Source organism: Halichoerus grypus, chromosome 14 (genome assembly GCF_964656455.1).
Source record: "Halichoerus grypus chromosome 14, mHalGry1.hap1.1, whole genome shotgun sequence".
Taxonomy (NCBI): domain Eukaryota; kingdom Metazoa; phylum Chordata; class Mammalia; order Carnivora; family Phocidae; genus Halichoerus; species Halichoerus grypus.
This window is the reverse complement of record NC_135725.1, coordinates 20,688,929-20,704,791: the sequence shown is the minus strand read 5'-3', so window position 1 is coordinate 20,704,791 and position 15,863 is coordinate 20,688,929. Positions and strand designations below refer to the sequence as shown.

Genomic DNA, 15,863 nt, shown 5'->3' with positions numbered 1-15,863 from the left:
GGGGCAGGAGAGGAGGCTTTTGTTTAGTTCACTGGCCCGCCTAAAGGTATGTATTTATCATAAGAAGGCAGAGAATGTTTATATTATTGGCCCCAGAATAACTAGACAGGCTTTCCAAGGACTGCTATCAGCTAATCCTGGTCAATGCATTTACTTACCACTTCCTAAGTACACATGTGTGGAACACTCAGATCAAAATTGCTTTTTTTAATCTAGGTCCTGATATGCATATTACACAACAAAATACACAACTGTAAAAGCATAATTAAATAATTCAGTGTGTGCAGTTCCAATTGTCAATGTTGACATTTCTATGGGTGTACAGATGCCCTTTCAAATTACAGAGACTCTTGAAGGGTAAAATAGATACACTTAATTTTTATTTTCCATTATGTAAGGGTTTTGGAAAAAAAAGACAAGGAGTAAAGAGGCGTTCAAAGTGACAGCACAGGTGGTTTCAGGGGAAGATTTTAGTCTTCATACACATAACTTCATTAAAAACTACAAGAGATGTAACTGCCCATGCTCCAAAACAACTGTTGCAAAATACAAGGAAAAGACTTGACAGCATCTGTGCATTGGCCAATGCCTGAGAACTGCCTTGTCCTTTTAATCTTTACAAAATACAACACAAATATACAGGCAATTATGCATAACACGGTGGCATATTTACATTGCGCCTGGCTCAAAAGTGATCAAGCAATTTTCATATTTTCCTCATTTCCTGCCGTGATAGCCTGTTTTTCTTGTTTGCTTACTCTATAAATTCAGGCATCCTTAGCACATCCCATTCTGGTGTTACACAATCACATCCAAATCATTAGGCCCTAAATACTTTTCCTCTTTCCCTACAACTTGTCTGTAAAGAGATAGAGAGGCAGATAAGAGAGATGCAAAACCTAAGGAGAATAACTTGCTATACTGGAAAACAAGATGTTGTTAAATAAATAAGCATCTTTCTGGCAGAGAAGAATGCTTTTATACATTTTGTTAGAGAGTTTTGTAGGATGGAAATGTTTTCTAAAACGAGACTAATGTATATTTCTTATAAATCAAGTTATTTACTTTTCATTATTTATCTTATAGCCAAAGCCTAACTGAAAAAAAAAAAGTAGTTATTCTTCCTCACATAGCAAGACATAATAATATAAGCAATGTGAGCCAGATCTTCCATAGTTCCATCCTGGGCTACAAATCCAATTGTGATAGAAAAATGAGACCAATATTTTCAAAAATCTCAACCACACAACTGAAAGTAGTCAAAAATACAGTTAACCACTAACTGGTAAAGCCCAGCAAATCATTCTGTAAATCTCAAAGAATCCACCACTAGATTGATTCAAATCATTTAGAGACCTTCTAAGCCATTCCTTCATCTGTGAATCTGAGTCCTACCTTGATGGAGTCTCTGTCTATAGGCCAAATAGCAGCAACACAGGCGGTGGGAAAAAGGAAAAAGAAAAGTACCAGTTAGTTTACATAAAATCATACATTTATCAAACTTGATCTCTGCTAAATAATAAATGGCACAGATGTCATCTTTGCAGTAAAGTTAATTATTAATACTGTTCGACCAGATCCACAAAGTGCCAATCTACCTCTGACACAATTTCAGAAACTGAAGCTGGATATTCAGATTATTTACACTCCTTATCGACTTGTCCACTTAAAAAAGTGTTCATAGTCATGCTTCAGCTCGGCTTCATAAGCATTAAGAAATATTACAGTGTTTCCAACATCGGAGATGGGAAATTTATATCTGTGATAAAAATCATTTACCCAAGATTATAATTCATGGTAATGACACTGAAACAGGAGTAGATATGAGGTTTTAATTATAACCACACCTTTTAACCAATGAACCACCCATGTGCTAACTAAATTCCCACAAAGGAATGCTGGGAGAGACTTCTTCATTTGCTTTTCTGCCACTGACTAATAAAAATTATTAGTAAGCACCATACAAACATACGGTCACATCAAAATCTCTCTGAACCATTCATATACTTTAATGGAGGGAGGAACCCAATCTAGAAGGAGCACAACTGTCCTTTAAATCAATTATTTGCATAAACAATTGTGTTGTTTTTATAGGAATAAATGAGTTAATTTCATGCTTCTGTTTTGTTTTTTTTTTTAAGATTTTATTTACTTATTTGTCAGAGAGAGCGAGCGAGCACACAAGCAGGGGGAGCAGCAGGCAGATAGAGAAGCAGGCTCCCCGCTGAGCAAGGAGCCTGATGCGGGACTCGATCCCAGGACTCTGGGATCATGACCTGAGCCAAAGGCAGATGCTTAACCGACTGAGCCACCCAGGCATCCCTAATTTCATGCCTCTAGATAGCCTGTGTGAGAGAGGTAGTTAAACCAACAGATTTCATTAATTTGGGCTGCACTTTCTCAATTACTAAGACTACTAAAATTGTTTTCTTACCTGAGAGATTTTTACTGCACCATATAGGCTGACCTGATTTATAAATAATAACTGACTATCAAATTATCAAGTGAGTCTTTATCAGTAAGTCCTTCCCCAAAATAGAATAGGTCAAAATTAGCTATTAACGTCACTCACTATTTCAAACACAGAGAACTGTGGGATTTCATTACTGATTTAGACTTGGGGAACATCGGACGCAGCACAGGATCAAAGGCAATAACCAGGAAACAGGACCCCTTGCCTTTGGGGACCGCATTCACTTTTGCCAACCACTAGGGGATCCTTTGGAAAAAGACTGCTTCCAGTCATTCATTTACCTTCCAGCAGAAATCCTTTGTGTAGTCACAGGGAAAATTAAATCCAGAGACAGAATAAACAACGGTATCCAGAACCCACCCTCGGTGGCAGGCAGGTAACAGCAGACTGACGACATCTCGAGAGAATCACTCACCTCTTTGGTGATCATTGTCATGGTGCTTCTTCTCATCTTTAATTGGCAGGTGGGACTGGCCTCCCAGGGCACTAGAGAGGGCCAGAAGGCCGGCGCTGCTCCCAATGGGTGGAATGGCAGGGGGCTGAAGCCCCGAAGGGTGTGGGGTCAGAGGCACCGGCAGACCATGTCCATGTGATAAATGCTGGGCCTGGAGTTGTTGCTGCTGTGAGGAATGAGACAAAGATATTGAACTTGTTCCCTATATCCGTGCCCCCCTTGCAAAAGAAAAGAGGTGCAAAGAGATCCTGGAAAACCCAGCACCCACGAAGGAAAGATTTATCCTTCCTGTACAAATTTTTTAGAAAGGGAGGGAGGGGGAGATGTAGAGTGGAGAAATGCTCTTTTTTCCTTAGATTTGGGGATTTTGCACCATACTGTAAGGAACTTAATTTTTAAATAGTGAAATTAGCTAAGTACCTTTTAATAGCTGAAACTCGGATTTCTTCAACAAAATGTCTGTATTTTGTTCTCCCAAACATACGGCCTTGCTATCGTACATTTCTAATCAAAACATATACGTGACTAACTGTTAAAGCAGTTATGTTGAACAAAAAAAGCTGAAAATTGAGAAAATTAGTGTTAAACAGTTCTCCCAGAACCGCTGCACAGCATGCAGCGAGAGTTAATTTGAAAGAGAAAACCTGAATTAACAACCCAGAAAAGGAAACTGGTTGCAGCCACCGTTTTAAGCCCTTTAAGTGTCCTCAGCGGTACTTGAGCAAATTACTAAAGAAAATCTAATGTAGCAAGGCTGGGGTCCTCCTGTAGGCTTGCTCAATAATGCTGAAATAATTGGGCACTCTGTGCACGTTTAGTGATGCTCGAATGGAAAGCTAGAGGCCTGCCCTCGCACTCTTCTCCAGCGGCCGCCTCTGTGTTGTGACAGGTTTATCTGAGTGGGACTGTGATGCATGCACCGGTAACTGTGCTGACAAGAGTTTAAAGTCATTTTCCCCAGCACACTGGCAACACATGGAGAAAGCCCTCGAGAGGCTGGAATGGGAGTGCTTGACCTCAGCAGAGGCCGCATCACGCTCAGCTACAGGAACTGCTCTGGGCAGGCCTTGCTGCCACCACCGGGTGCAGAGGAGGGGGAGGTGACGGAAGGACTCGAAGTTAAATATGTCCCTCCAGAGGCACCCCCTTCCACTGGAGACCCTGCCTAATGGTGTTTCAGGAGAACAAGTGCTGAGGAATTTGCAGACTGGCTTTTGTAGTGATTACATTTTAATTAATGCCTCCAAGTGAATCACTTGTCAGATCTATCCTATGATAGCCCAACAGTCTTCTAGAATCTTCCCAAGTAGGACTGTGGATGCTGCTCCCCTTCACTGATAAAAAGGATCTTGAAATGCCTTTTTTTATATTTAAAGAAAATACTTCAAAGAAAGAAGTGAATTATTTTTTCTCCTCCCCCAAATCACTTTTATTTCCTTCCTCTTCCCCTCTACCCATCATCTTCCTGTGTCTGACTATAAAAGTCAAATTATAGCACTAATTAGCTCTTTTCTCCAATTGACCTGCAACTATTTTCTGGCTACATGCACTTAAAATATAGCCAATAAAGTACTAACACTTTTTTTTTTAAAGTACTAACACTTTTAAAGAAAGTTCACATATATAAAATCGAAAAATCGGAGCAGTGATCCAGATATTCCACCAACCAACGCCCACCCTACAGTCCTGCAAAGCACTACCTAACTGGGTAATTCAACGCTGTGTATTTCTCCTTTTGAGGAGCCAAAATCATGTTCATAGTTCTTTATGTACTGTAACTTAGTTGTGACCAAAAGTATGAGCACACGATCATATTTTCTAAACGAAAATAACGTCTATGAAGAAAACAAGGCCTTTAGGTAAATATATGGCAAATTTATTTCAAAACCTTATTCAACTGCAATCACCAGAAACTGCTCCACTTCCCTTTCTCCTCTAAATCTCCTAATACTTCATGTGTATGGGTTGGGCCTACAGCCACTTTGTACCTCAGATCAGAGTTCAATTGGCGGACATTTATTAAGAGCCGGCAAATGTGTCTCTCTTATCACCCTTCCTAGACTCTAAGCTCTGTGAGTCTACATCTGACGCAAACCCTAGCTACCTACAGGCACTGAGACTCAGAATACCTGGGCAATTCCAAAATATGTACATCGATTTCATTAGACATTAAAAAATAAAAGACTCAGCCAAAAACAATACCTTCAATGATCCAGGTGTTTCACTTCTATTTTTCTCTCTCAGGACACAAAATAAGCACTATCACCCTCATTTTTCTACCCAACCAGGAACATTTCAAAGGCAGAAAAGATACCCCGAGTCTGCTGCACACATGCCATTCACAGTAGAGACTTCCCGAGAGCCTCACTATCCCACCTCAAAGTAGCTCTGACGCCAGCTTCTCCTCTTCTCCCCATCTGTCCATCTTTGAGGAAGGAGGGGCCCTTTTCCTTTCTGAGGCCAAGACTCTTCCCTGCCTACACAGGCTGTGTCAGCTGTCCATCCCTCTTCCTTTCAGTGCTGTTGATTCTCCAGGGCTCTCCCCCACCTTCAGCGGTTCTGTCACTGATTCTGTCCTTCTGCTAGCCAGCTGGATACCAGCAGCCCTAGGGTTTTGTTTAAGATGAACTGCCTAGTGAACGCCAAAAGAACTTGGGGTAGCACTTTTTCAGGAGGGAAAAAAACACTGTATTTTAATCACTTTTTGTGTCCTCCACTGCCTCTAACACAGTGCCCTGCACATAACTGGCACTTGATAAATGTTTGTTAAATTTAATTAAAATAACCTTCTTTTGCCCTCTTCAGCTACTGGCCTGTATATATATATATATATATATATATATATATATATATATATATATGTATATACACACACACACACACATATATATATATCCTTGACCTTGCAGAGCCAAACTTCTCTAAAAACTAGTGTAAATTTGCTCTCTCCACTTCTCAGGAAGACACACACACACACACACACTCTCTTCCTCTTTAACCTCCTATAACCTGGATTCCAGACCCATCCTTCTCATGAAACTGATGACCACCCAGACAGCAATTAGTTCAAGATTTTACAATTTCCTCTCTGACATCCATGCAGCCATAGATCGTATATCCTCCTTGTTGAAACTTTCCTCTAGCTGCTTCAGGAATACCACAATGATCCCCAAGGCCTCTCTTTACCCATCTGAATGCTCTGCCATTAGCTTTCCTTCTTGGTTTTTTCTTCTCCTGCTCACTAAAGAGGAACAGTCCTTAACTTTTTGCTCCTCTCCCACACTCTGATAGCCCTGGTCTAACTTCTTGCCAGCCAATTCTACTTGGCAGCCCAACATTACGTTAAAACAAAAATGTTTAACACAAATGCCCTAGGTAACTTCTGCTGGCTCAGGTTAACCAGCTGCCATTGATTGTTTTTCTTCTGTGCTCCTACACCCTTAATCACCAAATCTGATCAATTCTCAATTCCTTGTATTTCTACCACCACCATACCCATCAGACCCTTATCATACTTTGATTACAGCAAGCCTCCATTAGCTCCCCTGAATTCCAATGAATTCCCATTCTGCGTCACCACTGGCATGTCACCTCCCATCTCTTGAAACAACCTCACCCTTACCTATAAGCTGTTAAGTCATCCATCCCAGCTCACCTCATGTTCCAACCATTCTGCAAAGGCCTCTCAAACATCCCATGTGTCTACTATTGCACAGGATTCCCTGTATCATTCACTGGCATAGGCTGCCTTGTAAAGGTACTGTTATTCATCTTTTTATGCCTAAGAAGACCTCGGACTTGCCAGCAAGACTGTGAGGTTTTGGAGAGAAGAGACCAGCCTCTAGCCTCTGCAACCCTGGCACCTAACTCATCACTATTCAGTCATATGTATTTAGTCATACACTTAAAGCTTTTGATAAATTTCCACTAAATATGAAGAGAGTTCCTATATACCCCTCACCTGGCTTCCATTAAAGTTAATATCTTACATAACCACAGAAATTATCAAAACTAAAATACTAACATAGTGCATTACTATTAATCAAACTACAGACTTTATTCAGATTTCTCTAGTTTTTCCACTAATGCCATTTTTCTGTCCTAGGATGCCACACTGCATTGAGAAGTTTTAATGTTTCACATGTTATTATACCAAAATTATAAAGCCCTTTCATAGGTCTTAAGAATGGCAACATCCAAATTACAGTCACGCTGGTGAATAGAATATGCCTTGAACTTAGGAGAGAAAAAAAGAATGAGAAGATATGAACCCATTTCACAGGTCATCCACTATACATACGAAATATCAAACAAAAAAAGCATACTCAGTAGGACACCTGGTAGAAAGGAGTAATCTTTATCAAGTATTTAAAAAACAAAATTATAAAATAAGAATGCAATTAAGTCACCAAAAGATATATGACAAAAATGTAAAACAGATATACAGAAATAATTTAGTATGTTTTAAAATGTTTACATCAATCAAACAGACTACTTTCTGTATTAGGTGGTCATTTTTAAGCTTCTCTGGAAGTTCACACTTAGAAACTATCCTAGAAATAGAATGCCAGATGCACACTGATAATGACTCCTGATTAGTCAATAAAACAAACATATAAGACGCCATCTTCTTTAAATAAAAGCAGTGAGTCACCAACAAATCAACTGAACCCCACCCTTTCCTCGATTAAAAAATAAAATGGCTTCAATCTATCAAATTTCAAGTAACATTCAAGAATTCAACACAAAAAAGAATCTCTGTCAAGTCTTCTCATCGACAGAGGAAAACTCAAAGCAGTTTCCCAGGGAGAGAACGCAGTTTCACTGGCTATTCTTCCAGAAGCTGAGAGTAGCATAACTTAACGGACTGCCCTACAACACAAGGCAAGCCTGATGAGGTTGCCGCATGGCGTCCTCTGTCCTCTGGCCTCTGCCCCATCCGTGTTCATCACAGAGCAATTAACCTGCAGGGTTTACTACTTTATGCTACTACGGTCATGCTAAGAAACGTAAAACTTCTTGCTTTTTAAAGACGGAAGGAAAGGAAATATATATTAAGAGTACACGGTTCAACACTGACTTGTTACTAAAAGAAGACAAATCACCATCTAATTACATAAACAAGCAAGTTAAAAAATGATGACTTTATAAGAAAAAAAAGCCAAAAATCAAAAAGAAGGGCACAGACTGTAGTACCAATTAAACATTAAAATAAAATACACACTGTGTAACCATAACCGAGAAAAACCTACTGAGAAAGATCCGTATCTTGGAAAAATTCTCACTGAGCTCCCCAGGCTGTTACTATCTTTCAGTTACTTATTTAAAAAGGGGAGGTAAAAAGGGAAAAAAAAAAAAAAACCCCAAAACACTCTCATCTCAAACTACAATACAAAATAAAAATCCTTCTTTTTTTTCCTGGTCCCCTTGATGGGCCATTCAAGGGAATAAACATTAAAATGGAGTGAACTTTAAACTTAGACAAGTAAGCATTCCATTAAGATAATTAATTTAATTTTGAAAAATAGCCAGTAATTAACTTCTGAAAATATACAGCAATGAGGTGGTAGACATAGCCTCAATTCTGTTAAGAGCTTTTTACTGGAGTTTCTATAACAAAGAATTATTTCCCTGCAGTTTCAAGTTTGGAACAAAGGGTAGGAAAAGACCCACGAGCAAATCAAGTTCACAGGAAATGTTTTTTGAAATGTTATCTTTCTACAAAAAGAGGAATTACTTTTTTAAAAGATTTATTTATTTATTTGAGAGAGAGAGAGAGAGAGAGAGCATGAGTTGGGGGGGGCAAAGGGGGGGAAGCAGACTCCCCGCTGAGCTGAGCAGGGGGCCCTACACAGGGCTCCACCCCAGGACCCTGAGAGCAGGACCTGAGCTGAAGGCAGACGCTTAACCAACTGAGGCACCCAGGTGCCCCAAAGAGGAATTATTTGTAATCAAATGTCCCCAACTGCTTGATTACCAGGGCCTGACAGGCCAATGACCAAGCAGGAGCAGGGTAAATGCAGAGCTTCAGTAAATACATATCCCTAGCAATTCTGGACGACTCCAACTGGAAAACCAAGCAGAGATTTTCTTGCCCATTACTCTCATCTCTATTATGCTATCAACCACAGAAAAAATCCTAAAAAGAAAAAGAAAAAAAAAAAAAGCAGCATCTTTCTCAGAACAATGACACCCCAGTAGCAATGAGCACACTTAGTGTCATATCTTGGTTTCTTTACAAAAAAAAAAAAAAAAGGTGCATGGTGAGCCTGCTAGCTCTCATGCCAGGGAGTAAGAAAGCTATCTAAACTAACCGGGAGTGACCCCTAGAACACCGAGCTGACCAGAACGGGTCCTGACCGGCAAAACTCAAGACAATTTAAGCATCATGAGGAATAATAACTGTAATGGATTCTAACACATTTAACACATTTTAAGAAACAGTTTCCAGGAGTGAGGTCCATGGTACCCCCAAGAAAACAGGTGGGGCTGTGGGGCATTCTGGGGCCAAGGACTAGGGAATGGTTCCCAAATTCACAACATTCTTGCACCAGCTGGTCAACGTGGGTGCACAGAGCACGCAGGAGCTAACCAGGAGACACCGTGCTGAGAGAAGTAATGGGGGACCCAGTGACCTTGATGGAGAAAAGCTTGGAAAGAGGAGGCAACAGACTCTGAAATGAAGTAGCAAGCCCACGGAAGGGCCCAGGACTGGGCTGGTATCTACACCCTTTGAACTGTGAAGATGTCCTTTGGTAAGGATGCTATCTGTGGGGGCTGGGCTGAGTTTGAGAAAAGAGATCCTGAATAGTAGTCGGTGATGCACGATAATGAAGAGGCCATCAGAGCCACCAAGCTGGAATCATTACCATCTATGTAAGCAAGAGCCAGTCACTTAACATTTCCGGGCCTCAGTTTCTTCATGTAAAAATTGGGAACAGTTTTAAAATCTATCCCCTGAGGGTATTAGGAGAATTCTATGAGATTGTTCACATAAAACCTTTAGCACAGGGCTTGGCAAATAATAAACAGTAAATGGTGACTGCTATCACTGGAAAAAGGTATCCAGAAGTCCGTCCGTCCATCCATCCACACACACACACACACACACACACACACACACACACACGGGGGTGAGGGGGTAGGGGGAGTTCTTCTTTACAGAATATTAATTTAAAAGGGAAAAGAATTTAAAATTTACCACTTCACCACTCCAAATGTATTAATAGCATCAACCGAGGCTAAAAACCAATGGATAAGAAGTTGTTGGGGGTCAAGTGATTCACAGTCAAAGCATCACCCCACAGATTACCAAGCTTCACCAATAAGGTGATACAATGTAATACTTAACCTGAATCTAAACATGAGGAAACAATCAGACAAATCAAAGTTGTGAGACATGCCACAAGACTGGTCTAGAATCTTCTAAAATGCCCAATTCGTAAAGTAAATGGTTTGGGGACTGTTCTACCTTAGAGAAGACTGTAGAGACCGAGGAACAAAGACATTTGTGAGTATGAGTCACAGAAGGCGGGGGAAGCTGCTAGGAAGATAAAGTGCTACCACAGACATTTTATGTCCTGGAGAACTGGGAATACAAACAATACCCTGGATTTGCAGATGTGTTGTTAACTGTATCATCCTGATTGAGGAAAATACCCTCGTTCATAGAAGATGCATGCTGATGTATCACGAGGTGAACCCGTCGTCATGATGGCCTCTTCCTTTCAAACAGTACAGCACACATGCAAAAGACAAAATGTTAACTGGTTAAGTCTAGGTGCTGAGTACACAGTCTTGATTTTACTATTCTTTCCACTTCTCTGTAGTTGTTGGGATGGGAAAAATAGATGCGCCCTTCTGGACAGAAGATTGGGAGGTCTTGGGGCACCTGGGTGGCTCAGTCGGTTGGGCGGCTGCCTTCGGCTCAGGTCGTGATCCCAGGGTCCTGGGATCCAGCCCCGCGTCGTCGGGCTCCCTGCTCAGCGAGAGCCTGTTTCTCACTCTCCTCCCTGCTTGTGCTCTCTCTCGCTATCTCTGTCACTATCTGTCTCTCTCGCTCAAATAAATAAATAAAATCTTTAAAAAAAAAAAGGATTGGGAGGTCTTTTTTTTTTTAAGATTGTATTTATTTATTTCAGAGGGAGAGAGCACACAAGTGGGAGGCGGGGCAGAGGCAGAGGGAGAAGCAGACTAGACTCCCCTCTGAGTGGGGAGCCTGAGCCCACCTGAGTCAAAAGCAGAAGCTTAATGGACTGAGCCACCCAGGTGCCCCAGGAGGTTTTGCTTTTAACAAATACATCTAGCAAAAGCCAATAAGTGAATACATGGCGAGGAGCAATAATAAAAAGAACTTGCAGTTTAACTCACAAAGTGATAATGACAAGAAATGGAGGGGAAAAATCCCCCAAATCTGATTATTATGTTAACTTTCCCATCGGAGATCCTATTAGAATTTTTTCTGAATTGGTCCAAAGTTTACTAGGAAAGATAGTTCTAAGCAAATTAATAACAGAAATACCATTTCCTGGAAACTTGTTTAAGCTTCAAAAAAAAAATTTTTTTAGAGATTTTTAACCTAAATCTTACTGAAACCAATGCTTCTATTTTGTGTTTTAGTCATTAAAGTCACCGAGCTAGGAGATCTTCCTCAGGAAATTTTCTTTAGTTATTTCAGAGTACTTTAAAAAAGTCAAGCTGCATTTAAAAAGGCTATCTACTTTATATTCTTCAGTAATCCTGCAATTGACCTTCAAAAGTAGAATGAATTTCAGATGACACTGAGATGAGCTGCTTTCCAACATTTTGACCAAAACTCATGTGTATACGTGTGGACATGCAGGTATCTGCAGAGAATACACATGTCAACAAAACAAAATTTTAACAATACCAAATAGTATGTGTAGCTCCCCGTAATATTTTCTATTCTCTTCTACTTTTTAATAAAAAATGTTGACGATGGCTCACTGAATTGATTTCACTGCACACTCATGAGTCTGACTCACAATTCGAAAAACTCTGAACCAGGTTGTGATATTGTGACTTACAGTAATTATATGTTTAGTCTTTGTCCACTATTTCTGGCACAGAGAACCCTTGAGATTTCCTAAGCAGTGAGAGCAGCAAAGGTGTCATTTGCTATGTTAATGAGGTGACTTTGGGGGCTGGTTGCTAGGAGAACCAACTGTGTGATTAGAGGGTTAGAACTTCAGCCCCACTCTCTGACCTCAGGGGAGAGGAGTGGGCTAGAAACTGCGTCCCATCACCAGTGGCCAATGATTTAATACACCATGCCAAAGCCTCCATAAAAACTCAAAAGTTTGACAGGGTTGGGAAAGCTTCCCAGCTGATCAACACATGGGGAGAGCTGGAGAGAATGTGCACTAGGAGAGGGCAGGAGACTTCACACCCTTTCCCCATATTTTGTCTTATGCGACATATTCTATCTTCTGGTTCCTGAGTTATATCTTTTTTACAAGATATGGCCAATCTAGTAAGTAAGATGTTTCTCTGAGTTCTGTGAGCTGCTGTAGCAAATTAATGGAATCCAAGAAGGGAACTGTCAGAAGCACAGGTGACAACTTGGACTTGCAAGTGGCTTCTGAAGAGGAGGGGATGGTGGTGGTGGTGGGAAGATATCTTGTAGGGCTGAGGCAGGATGCTATCTCCAGAGAGATAGTATCAGAATTTAGCTGAATTACAGGACACCCAGCTGGTGTGAGAGAATCGCTGGTGAAGTGGGAATCCTCCCAACCCGCAGGGATGGGCTTTAGAATCTTATAGGCCAACAGCCACACATGTGAGTCAGTAGATTTTATCAGCATCAAGAATGAAGCACAAGCCCCCACCATCCAGTCCAGTGATGGCACTTGCTGCCCTATGGGGACCTTTCTTAACTAGGGAGGTCTAACCCTAGGAGGTAAGTGATCCTTCATAAGAATCAGAAGAGACCGCCCCTCTGGGGAAGTGATTTTTGAACTAAGACGTAAAAAGTAAGAGTGAGAGCACTTTGCAGAGCGCTGGGAGAAAGGAATCAGGCAAGAGAGAAGCAGGTGCAAAGGCCCAGAACCGGCAAAGACCCTGAAGTGACCAAGGAAGCAAAATGACGTCTGGTGGGAGCCCAGGGAGCAAGGAAGAAGTATGGTAGAACAGAAATATGGGAATCAGATCATGGACAGAAAGGAATTTAGACTTTGATGTAAGAATAAGGAGATCTTTAGGCCATGGTGAGTTTTTCTGGTTTTGTTTTGTCTTTCAAATTGAACTTTTAGTTTGTCCTTAATGGATTTAAGCTGGATTGTAATCATTTGCTGGCTCTATGTGTTACCAGTATCTTCTCTCAGTTTCTGGGGCCTGTCTTTCCATTTTCTTTAGGATACCTTTTAGTGAACAGGTGTTTTTAAATTTCAACTAGGTAATATTATCAATCTTTCTTCTTATGGTTTGAGCTTTCTGTGACCCATTAAGAAATGCTTCTCTACTCCAAGATAAAGATTCTTCCTGTTTTGTGTTTTTCTGAAAGTTTTAAAGTTCTGTCTTTCACATGCTTTTTGGATTGACTTCTGTAAATGATGAGATAGGTGGACACAATTTCCTTTCTTCCACAAGAATAACCAACTATCCCCTCAGTAGTACTTACAAGTGGCCATCTTTTGCCTCATTGATCCACATGCCCTATTAATGTGTATGAATGGATCTATTTTTGAGTATTTATTCCACTGGTTTAAATAAAGACTAATCAGTATTGCAAGCTAGAGTATTAAATAATTTTATAATGTTTAAAATACATGTGAGACTGGGAGAGTGGCCATGATGAAAGGTGGGAAGAGAGACCAGCTGGGAGGTAATACAGGGGCTCAAACCAAAAACTCATGATGACTTGGATTAGGGTTGTGGCAATACAAGCTGCAAAGAGTAGAAGGAGTGAAGATACGTTGAGGCGGCATGAAAAGATATGGTTATGGAGGAGAAGGGCATGAGACTAACTGAAGGAATCCAGGATACTCTGTTAACACCAGGCCCCTAGTAACTGGGTAGATGATCGTACTGTTTACTCAGATGGGGCAGAAGTGAGGAAGAATGGGTCCATATATACAATTTTGCTTTGTAATTTTTTGAAATACCTTATTTTTATTTTTTTTTTTATTTATTTTTTTTTTTATTTGACAGAGAGAAACACAGCGAGAGAGGGAACACAAGCAGGGGGAGTGGGAGAGGGAGAAGCAGGCTTCCCGCAGAGCAGGGAGCCCGATGCGGGGCTCGATCCCAGGACCCTGGGATCATGACCTGAGCCGAAGGCAGACGCTTAACGACTGAGCCACCCAGGCGCCCCTGAAATACCTTATTTTTATAGAGCAGTTTTAGTTCACAGAAGTTATAACTTCTTTAGATCAGAAGAGTCATGTGTGTAATGAAGAAGAAGAAAAAGAAATTAAAAGTCACGCAAAATCCTACCAGCCAAAAAAACAACTCATGTAATGATCAAGTCCATCTATTATTTTTTTCAATGCATATATAAGCCTTTTTTTTTTTTTTTTTAAGATTTTATTTATTTATTTGACAGAGAGAGACATAGCGAGAGAGGGAACACAAGCAGGGGGAGTGGGAGAGGGAGAAGCGGGCCTCCCGCGGAGCAGGGAGCCCGATGCGGGGCTCGATCCCAGGACCCTAGGATCACGACCTGAGCCGAAGGCAGATGCTTAACGACTGAGCCACCCAGGCGCCCCCATATGTAAGCCTTTTAAAACACAAATAACATCATGCTATCTTGTAGTTTAAAGTTCTTCTTATTTAGTGCATATCAAACTTTTTCCCATATTCCTAAGTAATACTTTGCATCATTTGAAATGGCTGCATAGTATATGCCATTGTATAGATATATGAGAGTTCATTTAAGTGATCCTCAATCGTTTGGTTCAAGTTCAGGTTGTTTCCAATTTTGATGTACATATGGAGTCACCATGGTATTACAAAATACCAGTTAAGACAGTTTCTCAACAAGTTATAGAATACCCAAATCAAAGTGGCCTGAGTAACAGAGATTTTTATTTCTCACTTAACAAGTCCAGGGTTAGTCGGGTGACCTGGCGATATCAAGGTTTTGTGTCAACATCTCTCTGGCTCTCATGGCCTCTCATATCCCATTTCCACACCAAGATGGCTACCACAGCTCCAAGCATTAACTCATCCTCACACAACTATGTTCAAATGCAGAAAGAGGGCAATTTTCTTTTTCTGGGTCTTACTGTTAAGGAGAAAACGGTATCTCCTTATAGCTCATGGACTTGGACAGGGTCACTGGCCCACAGCCCAGCTGTGAGGAAGGCTGGACAGAGCACCTGGATTTTAGCTTCCACAGCAGGAGGTATAGGCTCAGCCTGCAAAAAACAACCAACAAAACCTGCCCTGACATCTATCTGCTCACAGGCCAGTCTGAGGCTATCAGCTGAAAGAGACCCCAAACCACCTCTGAGCTTTTAATGCAAGTAGGCAGCAGCTTAAACTTCTTGCAACAGTTCCTTCTCCCAGATATCCGTTTGTGCAGAGAAGTATCTACAAATTGCTTATGGTCAACCCAGAAATACCCAGGGGGAAAAATACACGACTGCCACTCTGCTTTGGAGCTACAGTGGCACTGGCCCTGTTGGTCACAGAGGATAAACTCTCCCCCCTTTTTATGAATCCACCAAGGGAAAACAATGTATGAAAATCACAAGGGACAGAATAGCTGTGGAACTGCCTTAAAAAGGGTTCTAGAATGTACCATTTTGAGTTTTCCTTAAAAGGTTTATGTGTAGGGGTTAGAGTTAACTCTTGCTTATTAGGTCAACATGACTATTTCAGCGTGCAGTATTACTGCATCCCACAAAGCAGCTGTAATTCACAAGCAGAAGAGACAAGACTTTCTTCAGATGGAGAAACGAAAGGAGGAAAAAA

At 40.9% G+C, this 15,863-nt stretch overlaps 1 protein-coding gene across 10 annotated transcripts in view; it reads right to left on the bottom strand.

Moving 5' to 3' along the window:
- LOC118538037 (transducin-like enhancer protein 4) overlaps positions 1-15,863 on the bottom strand; it is a 141,926-nt gene that overhangs the window by 66,669 nt on the left and 59,394 nt on the right. For 6 of the 10 annotated variants that reach the window (XM_036095832.2, XM_036095841.2, XM_036095836.2 and 3 more), the window contains 2 exons: positions 2,889-3,093; positions 1,396-1,412 (listed from right to left, as the gene is read on the bottom strand). In XM_036095832.2, the coding sequence (XP_035951725.1) occupies positions 1,396-1,412; positions 2,889-3,093 (222 nt within the window). The remainder of the gene's footprint in view (positions 1-1,395; positions 1,413-2,888; positions 3,094-15,863) is intronic. The other 4 variants (XM_036095833.2, XM_036095839.2, XM_036095835.2 and 1 more) reach the window with 1 other exon arrangement.